This window comes from Silene latifolia, chromosome 7, assembly GCF_048544455.1.
Source record: "Silene latifolia isolate original U9 population chromosome 7, ASM4854445v1, whole genome shotgun sequence".
Lineage (NCBI taxonomy): Eukaryota > Viridiplantae > Streptophyta > Magnoliopsida > Caryophyllales > Caryophyllaceae > Silene > Silene latifolia.
Window position 1 is genome coordinate 122,742,771 of NC_133532.1, and position 17,335 is coordinate 122,760,105.

The 17,335-nt window shown below is 37.0% G+C and overlaps 3 protein-coding genes across 4 annotated transcripts; 2 read left to right on the plus strand and 1 right to left on the minus strand.

Annotated features, from left to right (window-relative positions):
- Window positions 1-3,172: 3,172 nt before the first annotated feature.
- On the plus strand, window positions 3,173-6,735 carry LOC141592894 (protein STABILIZED1). The gene has a single exon (XM_074413781.1). It carries the CDS (start codon window positions 3,425-3,427, stop codon window positions 6,506-6,508), a length of 3,084 nt encoding a protein of 1,027 aa, XP_074269882.1. The 5' UTR covers window positions 3,173-3,424; the 3' UTR covers window positions 6,509-6,735.
- Window positions 6,736-7,476: 741 nt separating this feature from the next.
- LOC141592897 (ras-related protein RABA1f-like) lies at window positions 7,477-9,405 on the plus strand. The gene is made up of 2 exons (XM_074413784.1): window positions 7,477-7,883; window positions 8,715-9,405. The coding sequence occupies exons 1-2, from the start codon at window positions 7,666-7,668 to the stop codon at window positions 9,145-9,147; spliced, it is 651 nt and encodes a 216-aa protein (XP_074269885.1). The 5' UTR covers window positions 7,477-7,665; the 3' UTR covers window positions 9,148-9,405.
- On the minus strand, window positions 8,405-17,129 carry LOC141592896 (uncharacterized). Of its 2 annotated transcripts, none has more exons than XM_074413782.1 (10): window positions 16,658-17,129; window positions 15,035-15,238; window positions 14,384-14,875; window positions 13,786-13,896; window positions 13,240-13,437; window positions 12,486-12,716; window positions 11,608-11,728; window positions 11,260-11,427; window positions 9,657-10,872; window positions 8,405-9,155 (listed from the first exon to the last, which is right to left on the minus strand). In XM_074413782.1, exons 1-8 carry the CDS (start codon window positions 17,051-17,053, stop codon window positions 11,315-11,317), a joined length of 1,866 nt encoding a protein of 621 aa, XP_074269883.1. In that variant the 5' UTR covers window positions 17,054-17,129; the 3' UTR covers window positions 8,405-9,155; window positions 9,657-10,872; window positions 11,260-11,314. The 2 variants fall into 2 exon arrangements, with proteins under 2 accessions (XP_074269883.1, XP_074269884.1); XM_074413783.1 differs by having other exon boundaries at window positions 9,657-10,794; window positions 16,658-17,115.
- Window positions 17,130-17,335: the final 206 nt, after the last annotated feature.

Consider the following 17,335-nt stretch of genomic DNA (forward strand, 5'->3'; position numbering starts at 1 on the left):
ATTAAGTTTTATGAGAAAATGAACATCATTGAAAAAATGCAGTCACTTCAAGTATTTTATACCCTTAAAATCAAAAATTATTAAGTTAGTTCAAACTTCAATCCATCAATGATTAAAATAATTTATTGACAAAATGAAGTAATCACTTGTTCGATATGCAAAATTAGGATTATAATCGAAGTATTTAGGAGAATTTGATTATTTGGGACAAAGGGAGTAGATTTTTATAGGACAAAAAGAATTAGTAACCACTTTTCAGTTCAAGTCATAAGAACGTAGTTAATTTAAGAAAAAAAGGAACATACATCGGATATATTATTTCAGATTTTATTGTTTTTGAACACTTTTGTAGTTTTTCTGAGCTTATTACCTCAAAATTTATTTGTTTTTGAGCATATGTGTATTTTTTATGAGTTTATTAAAGTTTATAAGTTAGATTTTAATTTTTATTCCGTCAAAACTCAAATTTAAGTCAGTTTATATATATATATATATATATATATATATATATATATATATATATATATATATATATATATATATAATCAAGGTTGAAACGATGTGGATGCGCCACGTGTCAACCCAGCATTAAATATAAGTATTAATTATAGCTGACCATTAAATATAAACATAATAAATGCTGTATAAATCTCAGCAAAATATATTACTCGTATAATTTAATAAATTTTATTATAAAATTAAATTAAATAATTATGGTGATTTGATACTAAATTTATTAAAAAATTATTTTGATATAAATTTTAAAACGTGAATAATTACGTTCATTGCGAAAAATGCTTCAAATTGAGTATAATTTTCATTATATTTTTTTTGGTGCGCATTTTCATTATATTTATTGAAATATTTTTATTTGTAGATATGATTAAAGTGAGTGTCTCATAATGTTTTATGTTTACGTAAAAAGACATTTTGAGAAAGTTATAAAACTTAAACCATTAAATCCTAAGAAAAATATATTTGGAAGAGTCATTGTATTTCTTAAAAACATAACTTAAAAAAATTACTAAAAGATATTCCCTCCTATTCTCTATGTTCTTCCACAATTGTTTTTGGGTAGAATTTAGTGGGGTATGATATGTGAATGTAAATGAAAGTAAGATAGAGAATGTGAGGTCATAAGATATTGTAACCACAAAAGATAGACAAATAAGAAAAGTGAAAGATTTTAGTGAATTTGCCGTTTTAGGAAATATGGACGATGTTAGAGAATAGGAGGGAGTAAGTTTTTACGTGGAAATGAAAAAAAATATATTGCGAAAAACTGAATATATGTGAGATTTTGATAGGTTTAAATAGTGTGATAACAAGTATGTATATACACAATGATCGCGAGTACTTTTAATAATCAAGACAAAAGTAATGATTATAAAATAATATAGTATTATAAACGACATGAAAAGTAGAAAAAGCGTTATATTTTTCTTTAATATCTTCAATTAAAATATGTATACGTCGAGTATAAATATTAATCATGACTAGCTAAATATTACTTTTAGTTAAATATTTTATATGTCATCTTCTAAATAATTTGAAGTTAAACCTCAAAAAATATTATTTAAGAAAGTTTAACCTATTTTATTTACAGGTAAACTCTTAAGCATCATTTATATATAGTTATTTAAAAATACAAAAAGTGTAATTCTTATAGATATGTTTGACACATAACACGTGTAAGACACAATGAAATCATTTGAGTAAGTTGAGTTTGAACTTTATATGTTTGATACATAAAAGTCACACGTTATACATAAAAAACTAAAAATTACATAAAATTATATTCACATTATTTTGAACAAATATTAATTGATTTAGAACATAACGTATAGTGAAATGATATAATTTGATAACTTAATGTTGATTGTTGCATTATTCGAATAAATTTTATTTTAATTAATATGATATTTGATCAGTCATAAAATAATTTATAAACATTGATCATGCATAATTAATTATCACTTATTAGTTTTAATTAAAACGGTATGTATTTTATTTTATAACATGGAAGTTAAACCTGAAAAATTAAATTTGAGAAAAATTGATTTATTTTTATTTATAGTTAAAAATATTAAAGGTCATATATAAATTATGTTATTTTTCTTCAATTATAATAATAAAATTTTTAAACAGGCCGCGCGAAGCGCGGGATACTACCTAGTATGTAATGTTTTTGATTTTTATTGTAGTTTTTTTGAGTTTAATATTTTAGTGAATGAACTCATAAATTTTATAGTAAGACTTATAATTTTTAAAACAAAGATCAAAATTTTTATTATAATGCTCAAAAGGTATAGAACTGGTGGTAGTACATACACTTACTGCCAATTCAAAAACACATATGTAAGCAATTAAGCATTCAACATTTCAACCTCACCAAAATTATCCAAAATTATATGGATTAATCCGATTGAGTAAACTAAAATTAACTTAGTCCACGAATAACCGGTCGATAAATACTCGATAATTATTATTCCTTCTGTTTCAATCATTTATTTGTCTTTTATTGGTAAGATATTTCATAAATATTTTCCACAAAGAAGAAAAAGGGCAACTAAATGATCGGTCAAAAGGGAGTAGACCTGACAAAATCCTCTCGACCTAATTGACCCCAGCCGAAAAAGCCGACCCAAGACTCGAAATTGACCTGAACAATAACTCCCATATGTGCCCCGATTTGACTCGACTCGGCCCAAATATGACCCGCGCTTTGTTGATCTGAAACTGACTCAACCTAAAACGACCCAACCTGAAAATGACCCGACAAAACGTGACTCTTATTGATGAAAAAGACTTGAAAATTGAAATGACTAATTTAAAAAAACACTTTATATTATCTACGTCAAAATAAAGAATTAATCGTCAAAACTAAACTAAAAATATGTAATAATATTAAATTTACCGTTTTTCTCTCTTAATCATTAACCTGAAAATGATCCGAATTCAAAATAACTTGTCTTGTTAAACCTGAAAATGACTTGACCAACATATTGAGACAGACCCGAATCCCAAAATAATCTGATCCGCCCTGATTTAACCCGAAAATGTGATCAATCTAAGTAGGAGTAACAAAAAAACGACACAATTCAAAATCTAACCCGATCCTAATGACCCACCCAATTATAAGGTCTTGGGCTCTTGGCTCTAGAGTAAAATAGGATGGTACACAACCAAAACAAACCGACTTTCTCAAAAAAAAAAAAAAAAAAAAAAAAAAAAAAAAAAACCGACTTGCGAAAACAAACCGACTTACACAGTATAATAAGAACTTGTATTTTCCCCCAATTCTGGCAAATTAGGGCTCATTATCTCTAATCACTCAGGTAATTGAACGATCTTCTCTACCTTCAATTTTCAATTGAATTCCTTATTTTTGCATTGAATTTGTGTTTGTTTTTGCGAAAAAATCATGGTTTTCTTACGATTGTTCGATAAGAAAACCCTAGCTTTGAATATAAACCCTAATTCTACAACTTTGGGGGAACTTAATCAGAAAATCACCGATAGATTAGGTATTCCGGTTGCGAATCAATGCTTGTTAACATCATCAAGGAGATTAATTGGTGATTCGGCGAGTTTAATTAGTGATTTGGGTGTTGGATTGAATTCAACCCTAACCCTAAATGTATCGATTTATGGTGGTATGCAAGCACCTGTGCAATCTAAGAGTACTAGGCTAGAGTTTCTGAATTCGAAACCGCCAGCGAATTATGTTGCTGGGTTGGGTCGTGGGGCAACCGGGTTTACGACCCGGTCGGATATTGGTCCGGCAAGGTCGACTTTCGACTTGCCTGATCGGTCCGCTACCACGATTGGTGGTGGTGCGCCTGCCCCGACTGGTGTAGGGCGGGGACGAGGGAAGGGGGGTGATGAGGCTGAGGAGGAAGAGGAGGATGAAGCGGAAGAGAAGGGTTATGATGAAAATCAGAAGTTTGATGAGTTTGAGGGGAACGATGTGGGGTTGTTTGCGTCTGCTGAGTATGATGAGGATGATAAGGAGGCGGATGCGGTGTGGGAGGCGGTTGATGAAAGGATGGATTCTAGGAGGAAGGATAGGAGGGAAGCTAGGTTAAAGGAGGAGATTGAGAAGTACCGTAAGTCTAACCCTAAGATTACTGAGCAGTTTGCGGACTTGAAGAGGAAGTTGCATACAATGTCGACTGATGAGTGGGATAGTATTCCGGAGATTGGTGATTATTCTATGAGGAATAAGAAAAGGAGGTTTGAGAGTTTTGTGCCTGTGCCTGACACACTTTTGGAGAAGGCTAGGCAGGAGAAGGAGCATGTTTCGGCCCTTGATCCCAAGAGTAGAGGTGTTGGAGGGACGGAGACTCCTTGGTCGCAAACTCCGGTTACTGATTTGACAGCTGTTGGTGAAGGTAGGGGTACGGTGTTGTCGTTGAAGCTTGATAGGCTTTCTGATTCAGTTTCGGGGCAGACGGTTGTTGATCCTAAGGGGTATTTGACTGACCTTAAGAGTATGAAGATTACAAGTGATGCTGAGATTTCTGATATTAAAAAGGCTAGATTGTTGCTTAAGTCTGTTACACAGACCAATCCTCGACATGGGCCTGGTTGGATTGCTGCTGCTAGGTTAGAAGAGGTTGCTGGCAAGCTTAAGATGGCTAGACAATTGATTGAGAGAGGTTGTGAGGAGTGTCCTAAGAGTGAGGATGTCTGGGTTGAGGCATGCCGTTTAGCGAGTCCTGATGAAGCAAAAGCGGTTATAGCAAGGGGAGTGAAAGCTATCCCGAATTCCGTAAAGCTGTGGCTGGAGGCTGCTAAGTTAGAGCACGATGAGTCGAATAAGAGCAGGGTTCTGAGGAAGGCCCTTGAACATAATCCAGACTCGGTGAGGCTGTGGAAGGCCGTTGTTGAGCTTGCTAATGAAGAGGACGCTAAGCTACTGCTTCAGAGGGCGGTCGAATGTTGTCCCCTGCATGTGCATTTGTGGCTTGCACTTGCAAGGCTAGAAACATACGATATGGCTAAGAGAGTGCTCAATAGGGCAAGGGGAAAGCTCCCGAAGGAGCCGTCTATATGGATTACTGCTGCCAAACTGGAAGAAGCTAATGGGAACAATGCTATGGTTGAGAAGATCATAGAAAGAGGTATCCAGGCCTTGCAAAAAGAAGATGTTGTTGTTGACCGGGAAGATTGGATGAAGGAAGCAGAATTCTGTGAGCGTGCTGGGTCGGTCGTTACTTGCCAAGCTATAATTAAACACACTGTTGGTCTTGGAGTGGAGGAAGAAGATAGGAAAAGAACATGGGTTGCTGATGCCGAGGAGTGCAAGAAGAGAGGGTCGGTGGAAACCGCTAGGGCTATATATGCTCACGCCCTTTCCGTCTTTCTGACAAAAAAAAGTATATGGCTTAAAGCAGCACAGCTCGAGAAGAGTCATGGAACTCGAGAGTCTCTTGATACTTTGTTGAGAAGGGCAGTCACATATGTGCCCCAGGCTGAAGTTCTGTGGCTTATGGGTGCAAAAGAGAAGTGGCTTGCCGGTGATGTGCCATCAGCTCGAGCCATTCTTCAAGAAGCTTATGCTGCTATTCCTAACTCCGAGGAGATTTGGCTCGCTGCTTTCAAGCTGGAATTTGAAAACCATGAGCCTGCAAGAGCGAAGTTGCTCCTTGCTAAGGCTCGAGAACGAGGAGGCACTGAAAGAGTCTGGATGAAATCTGTCATTGTCGAGAGAGAACTTGGGAACACTGATTCCGAGAGGAAGCTTCTTGATGAAGGTCTTCAGCGTTTCCCAACATTCTTTAAGTTATGGTTGATGCTCGGACAACTACACGAGAGGCTTGGAGAGCAAGTAAAAGCCAAAGAAGCTTATGAATCTGGTCTTAAGAAATGTCCCCACTGCATTACTCTCTGGCTTTCTCTTGCAAACCTTGAAGAAAAAATTACCGGACTAAGCAAAGCACGAGCAGTTCTTACTATTGGTAGAAAGAGGAATCCTCGTAACCCAGAATTGTGGCTTGCCGCTGTTAGGGCTGAACTCAGGCATGGAAATACTAAGGAAGCTGATAACTTGATGGCAAAGGCTCTCCAAGAATGCCCAAATAGTGGGATCTTATGGGCTGCTCACATTGAGATGGTTCCTCGCCCTCAACGTAAAAAGAAGAGTCAAGACGCAGTGACAAAGTGCGATCAAGATCCGTTTGTTATTGCAGCTGTAGCCCGTCTCTTTTGGCAGGACAGGAAAGTGGACAAGGCTAGAAGCTGGCTCAACAGGGCAGTGACCCTTGCTCCAGATGTCGGTGATTTTTGGGCTTTGTACTATAAATTTGAACTTCAGCACGGGACCGAAGATACTCAGAATGACGTGCTAACACGATGCGTTTCAGTTGAGCCTAAACACGGTGAGAAGTGGCAAGCAGTTTCGAAGGCAGTCGAGAATGCTCATCAACCCACTGATGCTATTTTGAAGAAGGTCGTGATCGTCCTTGGGAAGGAAGAAAAAGCTGCTGAGAACAACAAGCACTAGGTTGCCATTTGTCGTTTCGTTTCTTTCAGAATCTCCTATAATTTTGATCAATGAAACAATTACCCTTTTTCTCATGATACTGTCTAATAATTTATCCAGAACTAGTCTTTAGCTTGTTTAGGATTTCGTTTTTCTGTACTGAAGTATGCAGTTATAGTCATCTGTGATGAATCTTTTTTGAAAGAATGGAGTGCTTTACTGTGGTGTATGGCCCGTTTGTTTTGTGATATCATGTTTTGAGGGGTATTGATTTTACCGTCTCATTTGAGAATTTGTGTTGATTTGAACAGTTTGGGATCGCGTAGGATTGTGTCTGGTACGACTTCCTCGTAGGCATCTTAATATGTCTGTAACTCTGTATGTTCAGGGCTAACATTCTGTTGCGGAATATGCTTAATTTCATGTTTTTGTTCAATGGGAGTCCCATTTCTTGTTAACATTCTCACATACTCGCGCCTTCTTCCGTCATTATGTGTGCTATTGTCAATTGAAGAAAGAAGATGCAAAAAATGTTTAAATTTGAAGAGAAAGAAGAGTAATAGTGAGGCATTTTGATTTATTCCAACATCATCCGACCTATATTATCCTTCTGGATAAAAGAGATTAGTTGATGCTGCCAACTATCAAATCGCTTGTCCAATTGAGTCCAAAAAGTGACACTAGTGATTCTCTTTATATGAAAAAAGTGAAATGAGTCGTTCGAACGAACACTAAAATAAGCCAGACGTATGTGGATAACTTTTTATCATGAAATGGTCACAATTTATGACCCGTAACCTGTGTTACTCATGTCTGACACGTGTCGGCGTGTCGGACACGGCTATTTGGGGCAAATTTTCCTGTTTTGTGGTCTAAATTGAAGTGTCGAAGTGTCTGACACGCGACACAGCAGTTAGGTGAAGTGTCGGAGTAACATAGCCCGTAACACGAAAGACCAATATTCTGACCTCTTGCCAAATTGACAATCTAATAAGTTGGTTAAAAAACTATGACCAACTAACATAACTAATTAACCCAAAAACCAAAACAATTTCTCTTGTGGAAGCACGCAAATTTCTCTTTCATTTTTTACATTGCAAAATTCCCCACGTACAAGAAAACAAAAACATTCCAAAATATACAAAAGATAGAAAATAAAAACAAAAAGAATAATTGTTATGGCGTATAGAGCGGATGATGATTATGATTATTTGTTCAAAGTGGTGTTGATTGGAGACTCCGGTGTCGGAAAATCGAACCTATTATCTCGTTTTACAAGAAATGAGTTTAGCCAAGAATCAAAATCTACAATTGGTGTCGAATTCGCAACACGTAGCATTCGTGTCGATGATAAGATCGTTAAGGCTCAAATATGGGATACTGCTGGTCAAGAAAGGTACACAATTTACAAGCATTATGATCCTTTGAATGATTTTTCTAGCTTTTCTACATTCAATTTTTTTTTGGGTGAATTGAAAAATGTGGGAGTTTAGTTCGGTTAATTGGTTGATTCGTCTAGAAGTTTTCGGCACCCACCCATTTGAAAATGAGTAATATGTAACTGACTGTTATGTAGACTTTCTTTTATTTATATCAGTTTATCGTTGTAAAAAAAAAAAATTGGGATTTGTTTTTCATAAGCAATGTGTCATTTTTGTTATCATATTCAAAAGCATTGCATTTTCGTCTAATTCATGGGTTTTATCTTTTTCGTCGTAGACTATATGGTAATTCAGAATAATTTTCATTAAAAGGCGCTTATTCCAGCTATAGGAAATATCTATTAATCATTGTGAATTTATCGCAATCCATTGATGTTCATCAACATCCTTTCGTCGTAAATTCTACTGATGAAAATAATGTTCTCCTTCATTTGATTGTCAAGGGAGGTAGAAATAACAACAGAACTATTGAATGAGGCTAGAGAGTAGAGACTGTCCTTAATCGTACTCTGTAATAGTTTACAAAACTCGACTTTCCCTTCTGCTGCCATAAAGGAAAAGGGTTTCACGTATATATACACGAAAAGCGTTTTGCGTCACCCATAATTTTACATTCACGGTCACCATACTTGCACAAGAACTCGACTTTCCCTTCTGTTGCCATAAAGGTCGTAGTGTTAAACATATAGGTTGAACAGTTGCTCGAGCATTTTCAACTATTTTGAAAATTAGCCAATCCCTTGATTCCATATGAGTCTGACCTGAGTTCACTCTACTATATGAAGGTACCGCGCAATAACAAGTGCATACTACAGAGGAGCAGTAGGCGCCTTAGTCGTCTACGACGTAACACGCCACGTCACCTTCGAGAACGTCCAGAGATGGCTTAAGGAACTCAGGGACCACACAGATGCTAACATTGTCATAATGCTAGTTGGGAACAAGGCTGACTTGCGCCACTTACGTGCTGTTGCTGTAGACGATGCCAAGGGTTTCGCTGAAAGAGAGAACATTTTTTTCATGGAGACGTCTGCTCTCGAATCCCTCAATGTCGAGAGCGCCTTCACTGAGGTTCTGTCCCAAATCTATCACGTCGTGAGCAGGAAAGCACTCGATATTGGGGATGACCCAGCAGCATTGCCTAAGGGACAGACAATAAATATTGGGTCCAGAGATGATGTGTCGGCGGTTAAGAAATCCGGTTGCTGTTCCGAATAGTTTCCAACCTGAAAAATACAACAGACAAGGCATAATGATATAGTAATTTTTTTTTTTTGTAGCAATGTAGTGTTATTTGTATAGTTAATGGAAACCTAATCATGTGTGAGTTTCAGTAAAAATGTTAGGCTTTTTTTGTTAATCTTTCTGATAAAGCATCAAACTTGTATTTACTTGTCCTCATGGTATATTTCATTTGTGACTAATTTTCAAATTTCAACTTTAGACAGGAAGATAAAATCGTCTTCCTATATTGAAGGCGTCGACCAATGCAACTCTATACACTAATTGGTAGCAAGCCAAATTAAAATCATTTGATATGAGATTAACCTTTGTTTAGTTACGGAAAGAGGATGGGAAGGGAGAGAAGGGGGAATGGAATAATGCATCTTTCAAACTGACTCAAGGATAAAGGGTGATGATGCAAAAAAGGGTGAATAAATCGATTGAACCCAAAAAAAAAAAAAAAAAAAGTCAGTTGAATGCAAGTTAGGTAGTTGGGTGCTAACCTTGTGAAGCAAATGAGTTGTTGGTTCTCTTCGAACATGCGGGCATCCCATACCTTTCACATTGCCTTTTTCATTGTGAGATAGAGACCCAAGCAGATCCAACAGCTTTGTCATAAAAGTATAACCCTGGACTTTAGTAACCAGGCTATCAAAATGGGATTTAGACTCAAAACTCCTTCGCAAGGGCACGGGATATTAGCTTATTTACTTCACTGGCAAAGCTTGGTTGAGCACCGTCAACTCGTTAAATCACAAACCACTAAGGCCTACATAAATTTAACCCAACTTATCCAATAATGAATTTTGCATTGAGAGCTCCCCACCACAACCATCACAAAGTGCAACTCGGTAATAATGCTCTCCCCTCTTATTATGAATTTATGATCCATTTACCGAACTTAAATAGCTTCTTTTCTTTCACCTTTTTATTTTCTTCCAAATACCATTTCCTTTCAAGAGTCACAGCCCAACTTCACTTTCTCTAATCAAGGTCGCACTTTTTTCTCACTCCCTCAAAAAGAACATAAGCCCAGAAATGAGATACCACTTCCATAAATTGTACACAAAAACAAATTACTCAAGAAATGAGCATCAAGATATTAACAAAGATATCCAAATGACACTTTTGGCTCCATATTTTTATTTCTAATTTTTCTAATCATCATGCACAACTAGCGATTAAGCACGTTAAGGATTACGGCACATGCAGCAGAACTGCAAACAGTGTAAGCAAAATAGTTAACTGAATCCATTATGTACGAAATAATGGCTCATAGAAGATTACAAGATTCTATCACTCCCAATTATGTAAGTTTAACAAATTGGTTAATGAGGTTTTCCGGTTTTTTTCTCTTTTTTTTTGCTGTAATAGGAACAACTAGGGCACTACATAGGGAGGTAGGAATTCAAACCTTGGACCTATTGTCCAAAAAACCTCCATCTTAAACGACCACACTAAGACATCTTCGGTAAGTGTAGGAATTGGTAATTTTCAGAATCATAAAATAAAGCAGCGGCGCACAGAGGGGTTCCAAATAGATGATAGGAAGGTTACTTGGCTGAGGAGTCGAGTAAAAGCATTGGTCACCATATCTACCGCGTATTGTACCTGGTGTTACTGGTCGGCCTAGCACCCACTCTGCAGAGTTGAAGAAGATGAATTCGAGAGGTTAGTCTTGTCCAAGACCGTTGTGTGCATCCAACCAAACCATTACCCCTATAATGTAATAAGGAATATAACATGAGATAGGACTGTTGTAAGGGTCTCATGTAAGTTTTTGCATCAATATAAAAAAATTTGCCAAATACAAAGATACTTCTATAACCTTTTGCATCTAACAAATTTCAGCGTCTCTTGTATGAGACGCAATCTTACATGTGAGACCAAGTGACCAACTCAATTCCTTGTATTCTTGTTTTATTTATAGGGTTCATGAGTTGGTCAAGATCGTCTCAAATAAGTCTTGTAAACAACTTTTTTTTCACAGAAATACAGCAGAAACATACAAATAGTTACTCCTAACCAATTCATTTTCTACCAACTCTTCTCTGAGTAACCAGTCAATAATTTTAACATGTCTATCAAGCTAGTGTTGAAGCTTACATTTGGGAACAGAAGATGAGCAAGAACTTCAAACGGCACATCCACTATGTCATGGTCATTGCACCGGTCTGGCCAAGGCAAAGTAATTATCTTCACTCAACGACATCAGTAACTCCAGAACAATAAAATTTTCAGGTTTCTTTATATTCAGCCTGGGTTCTACAAGTCCTGATGATAAAATACTTGATTTATTAGGACACAGTGTGGATAAAGCAGCTCATAACACAATTTTTCAATTTTGCTCATTTTTCTATTTTTGCAAATCACTTTAGAAAAGGATTCCATACTCGTAGCATTAGCAAGAAACATCAAAATTAGAAGCTAAATGAAGTAATAGACAGAACATACCAGGGGAAAGTTCCTTTCCACCATAAAGTTCCTTGGCTATGGGATTGGCAGCCCAGTGATTAACTGCCACACGACTTGTAGGCTGGAACCCAACTATGCTACCATCAATGGAGATAACCACCTATATTCCAACCAGAATAAACAAAATTTACACTATCTCAAAGAAATTATTGTATGAAAAAACTAAACTAAATAAAAAAAATCAATAGATAGGACAGCACACTCTTTAAAGCCACACACTAAACTTTTTACAAGCCACAAAGCTCGAGAAAAGTTCATACTACATACTATGATTAAACATATCTCGTATAAATACCGCTCAATAAGACAAGAAGAAAGGAAAGAAGCAGTTTAGTGAGAGAATTTGGTGTTTTAATACATGCCATAGCTACCAACGAGTTGCCAAAAAAAAGCTACCAACGAGTTTCTGTAGCCGGTACAAATACAATTAGCTAGCTCCAGCACAGAGTCACATAAGGCACTAACTTTAACTTCACTCCCAAACAGAAAGTAATGAAGCAGTTAGGCCTCCTACGTTATTAACCAGTGAACTACAGTTTAGATGAAGCCAGTTTAATCACAGCAATACATGGTCAATAAGACAAGAAGAAAGCAAAGTAGTTTAGTGAGAAAATTTGGTGTTGTAATACATGTCATAGCTACCAGTGAAGTTTCTATAGCCAGTACAAATACAAATAGATAGCTTCAACCACACAGTAAATAAGACACTAACTTTACCCTCACTCCCAAACAGAAAGTAATGAAGCAGTTAAGCCTCTTAGGTTATTGATAACTGAAATACAGTTTAGATGAAGCCTGTTTAATCACAATTATACATGGTCCACCTGGCCAATAAAGAGAAAAGATGACCAAAGTACCTGATAACTAGCAATCTCCGGGATAGATGATTTCAGCACATTATCACTAACTGCCGATGTACTGGAGCTTGACAAAGCATCTTGGACAATGGGATCAACCACATGACCATCACGAAGGGAAGTAGGGATTTCCCCAATCCACGCACCAGTACTGATATCAGATTTCACATCTCCATTCCAATTATAGCAGTCCTTCAGCTTTTTAACAAGTGCGCAGCAATAAGCTTCCAACTGTGAAACACAAAAAGAATAAAAAAATGAAGTTCCATGTCTACAATTCTCCTTTTACTTTGTCTATTTCCCATTTCTGCTTGGTACTTGTCATAACCAATCTAAGTCTGAGTGTTATCTCTCTCCAAAACATCTCTTGTAAGCCTTCCTTGTAAAATATATTCTCTTCTTATAATATAAGCTTTCCCTTATCTATAATCTTGTCTTACAAATTCATAACTATACTCTTAAATATATATCGATCCTGTCAAACCTCCTTGGTGGTTGTACTCACTATGTGCCTGTAATTTTGGTTGGCAAGCGGGAAATGAAAGCAATACTACAAAAATTACTAAAGATGATATTAAAAATACCACAAAATGTCCACTACGGGTCTACCACTCTACCACTACCTTTACGGCAGGTTTGGATATTACAACCATCATAAAAAAGCACTAACAATTAATAATGACAGACGCAGGAAAGTGGGATGCTTGTCAAAGGTCTGCTATGGTTTAGCCAACAGACTACAGAATTTCATTACCTGAGAAGCCTCCGGTATCACAAGCTCTACTCTCTCGCAGTCATTCTCCAATGATGATAGGACCTGAAAATCTCCATGATTTCTTCTTCTAGAACTATTTAAATGAGGCAAAAATAGTTTGACCATCACGCCCACAGAAACCAGTAAGATTGCTGCTGCAAGAGTGGTTCTTGCAAAGCCCAACAGAGAAAAGTGACTCTGGAACAAATCAAACAAGTAAATATATAATATGAATTAAAAAGGACAGCATTTACCAAGATTCAGGAGTTTCTCTTCAAAATAACAGAAACCATGCAAAAAGACCCATTATGCTTGTCTCTTCAATTAACAGCTAACAACATAAATTACCATTACAGAAGTTGTAAACAGTCATTGATCAAAAACAATTATCAGAGTATCAGACCATAACAAAGCTTAAGTGCAAATTATAAACCAGAACAATTTGATTTCAAAGGATTACTTAAATCCAGTTCTTTACTTCTATCCAAACTAAACAGCATTTTCATTAGTCGGATTGGAGAAACATAATAACCTGCATATTTATACCTTATTCTGCGACATTGTTTTTGGACTTCGGACGATATCACATGACAGCTGCTTCCTAGGTAGAGTGTACACATCCTCAAAGTACATATCCAGAACATCAGTCATCGCAACCTGTAAATCTTCACATGTCAAGTTGAATAATGGGCATTATCCTCAGTAAAATCAGATCAATAGAGACCATAATCAAAAGATTTCTCATTAACCTATATCAGCAGTAACGTATTAATTTCACCAAAGTTCAAACAAGCAAAATCCCCAAGAAGTTCATGAATCATGACTAAGCTTGCTATTGTATTCAACTATTCAAGTACCCTAGTCAACATATTAAAGTTGCTTTTCTTCCAAATCCCTGTTCTTCACACAGCTTACATCTTCAATGCAACCTCATGTTATTTCTCTCTCTTCCGTCTTTTCTCCCACCCCTCTCTCAATACACTTATTACACTAAATAAAAGTAATACCCCGGTCCTTTGAATAAATTACCCTCCTGGTTGCCACTTGCCATGCAAAAACGACAACGCTTACCCCTTGAAAAACAATTATAAGAGCTTGATAAATTTCAGGCAGAAAACAAACATTATATGAGGCAACAAATTACCATTTGGGAGTGCGTCAGAAGAATTTCCCATTTATTCCCTGAAGTCTTTCTCCAGCCTTTAAATGATAGATTAGTTAGTCTATCGGCATCGATTTCAAGTCTATACACAGGCACATGCTCACATGTCCACTTGCTGAACTCAAACCCACCAATCTTTTCCAACTTAGAATGCATTGCTGACGTCCATGCAGATATTGGTTGTTTTGTGTTTCCCGTTGTGTACTTCACTTTTGATGAGTTGAACATATCCAGAAGGCTCTTCGCATTTTCAAGTATTACTTCATCGTCAAGTTTGTACAGTATCACTGAGGAATCTTTTGATGCAAACTTCTTAATTTTTGAAAACCAATGGAAGAAGTTATCTGATACTTTTCTTCTTGTACCATGCTGGAATTCTTTTTTAGTGGTTTCAAGAGCAAAAAAGCAAACAGCTTCTGCTACTCTAGAAATAACGCTTTCATCTGATGAGCTGAGAGCAAAGGACACGGTGACCTGCAGACGGAAAAGACATAAGAGAACTGAACAAATCAGTATGATGTGGCACCTGCTAGGTAAACATTTACTTGTGGGCATTACAACAGAGATAATTCAGAACTTATCGAGCAACTCTGTCAAGGAAATACATATGGATTTTATAAGAAAAAAGTTAACCTCTCTTTCGCTTTCAAGGTCCTCAAGATTTCTCTGTGATCCAGGTACAAATACTGCAAGGTCAAAGTTCAAGAGCCGTTGAATTACAACTTGTCTAAATGTCATCGCTAGTATATTCTTGGAACTTGTTCCAGAAAAAATGTCTTTAGGAAAAGAGCTTCTTAGCTTCCTTGCTTTTGCTTGGACCTTCCTCGGTGGAAGAAACTGATCACGATCGATGACAAACAAGTTACTATTGATTCGCATAAAAGCAAAAAAATGTCAGCAAAACAAAAAACTTTATATCATTAGTTACGTTGATGACTTGCAGATTCCTCGTGGATCAACAATTTCCCTTTGGTTCTTAATGACATTTCAGTGAAAGGCCTTACAGAAAGTAACCACTGATTTATGTCTCATGACTAACTGACATCAATAAAGAAACAACAAAAATTCATCAAAGAATACAAGAAATCTTCCACTAAAGGTTATTATGACCATTTGAACAAACTTGAACAATTAGCAAAATTTCCCAAATAATACAAGAAATCTTCCACCAAAGGTTATTATGACCATTTGAACCACCACAAAGCATAATCAAGAATTGATTAGTTTCATTCCATATTGCATTGGCATTGCAAAGCCGCAATTTGATACTGCACTAACATTATACTCCCTCTGTCCCAATCATTTGTTATCCTTTTTCATTTTAGGGTGTCTCGGTCATTTGTTGTCCTTTCTATTTTAAGAATGAACTTGATGAGTAATTTGATCATTCTCATTCAATTTGTTCCACTTGTCATTTAGTTATTGACCCTCTCCTCTTTCCTTGGTCTTTGTGCCAAAACCAAAGGACAACAATTGACCGGGACGGAGGGAGTAGAATACTGTGGAACACAAAAATTTCATTCTCATTCAATTTGTTCCACTTGTCATTTAGTTATTGGCCCTCTCCTCTTTCCTTGGTCTTTGTGCCAAAACCAAAGGACTACAATTGACCGGGACGGAGGGAGTAGAATACTGTGGAACACGAAAATTTCATTTCAGGGACATACATTTCAGAAGCATTAGCAACACACTTGACGAAATAAAAACATTACTTTTAACACAGTTAATTAGCAAGTAGCTACTCTGCCAGACATTCAGTGAAACAACATTATCCATGTAAGCAATTCAGCCCCAATAAAACCCTAATGATAGTAATTGACATAGAATCAACGGTTTCATTCCAAATAAGTACTCCCTCCGTCTCAGTCAATTGTCGTCCTTTGTTTTTGGCACAAAGACCAAGGAAAGATAAGGAAGTCAATTATTAGACGATAACTGGACTAAATTGAGTGTGAATGATCAAATTGTTCATCAAATGCATTCCTAAAATAGAAAGGACAACAATTGACTAAGACACCCAAAAATGAAAGGACAACAAATAACCGGGACGGAGGGAGTATTAAGTTATAGTCACTCAAAATCCAAGTAAAACATGGCATTGTCTAGTGTCAACGATAAGTGAACCACAATTATAGAATAAGACGGTCTTATCATAAAAAATTAACCAAAAACACCTAAAAGGTCACCACAAAGATACTCTGACAGTAAGCTACGGAGTATTATAAAACCGTCTCATACAAGAATTAGTGAACGAACCAGTCGAGTAGACATGGTGCTAAGGTCATCAATAGGACCAGGAAAAACGGTCTCAACAACCATAACATCCAAGCCGGCATTAATATGTTCGGCGGCAGCTAAACCACCGTCAGCGGCGGCGGCGGTGACGGCTTGGTCGAAGGAAGTAAAGCCGGTGAGAGAGAGCCGAGCCATGTTGTTCTCGTAGGTGCGAACGCAGGGGAGAGCGTTGACGGCTTCGGCTTCAGCCACTGCTTGCGCCGCCGTAGACGGCGGAATTGATGCAGAGAAGGCGGTGGTGGTGGTGGTAGTGAAGGAGGGGTTTCGGCGGAGGGTAACGGAGGTGAAGGCGGTGGTGGGGAAGAGGATGGGGAATGGGGAAGGGGAGAAGAGGGAGAGGTGTGAAGGTTGCGCCATTTTTTGGATGGAGGGAGGTTTTTGGTGTTGGTGGTCTTGACTCTTGAGAGTTTAGCACTTCAGGCTTCAGCCCTTCAGTTAATAATTTTTTTTTTTTTTTTTTTTTTTTAAACTCATACGACACTTACAAAGAACACAAAATCTCATTGTAGACGACACGTATCCGTCACTTTGGAGTGACGGATACCATTTCCTCTCACAAATGACCCAAATAGAGGAGAGAGAGGGAAGACACGCGGTCTTAACCTGTCCCCTATCCGTTTTGTGAGTGGCGTTATCCGT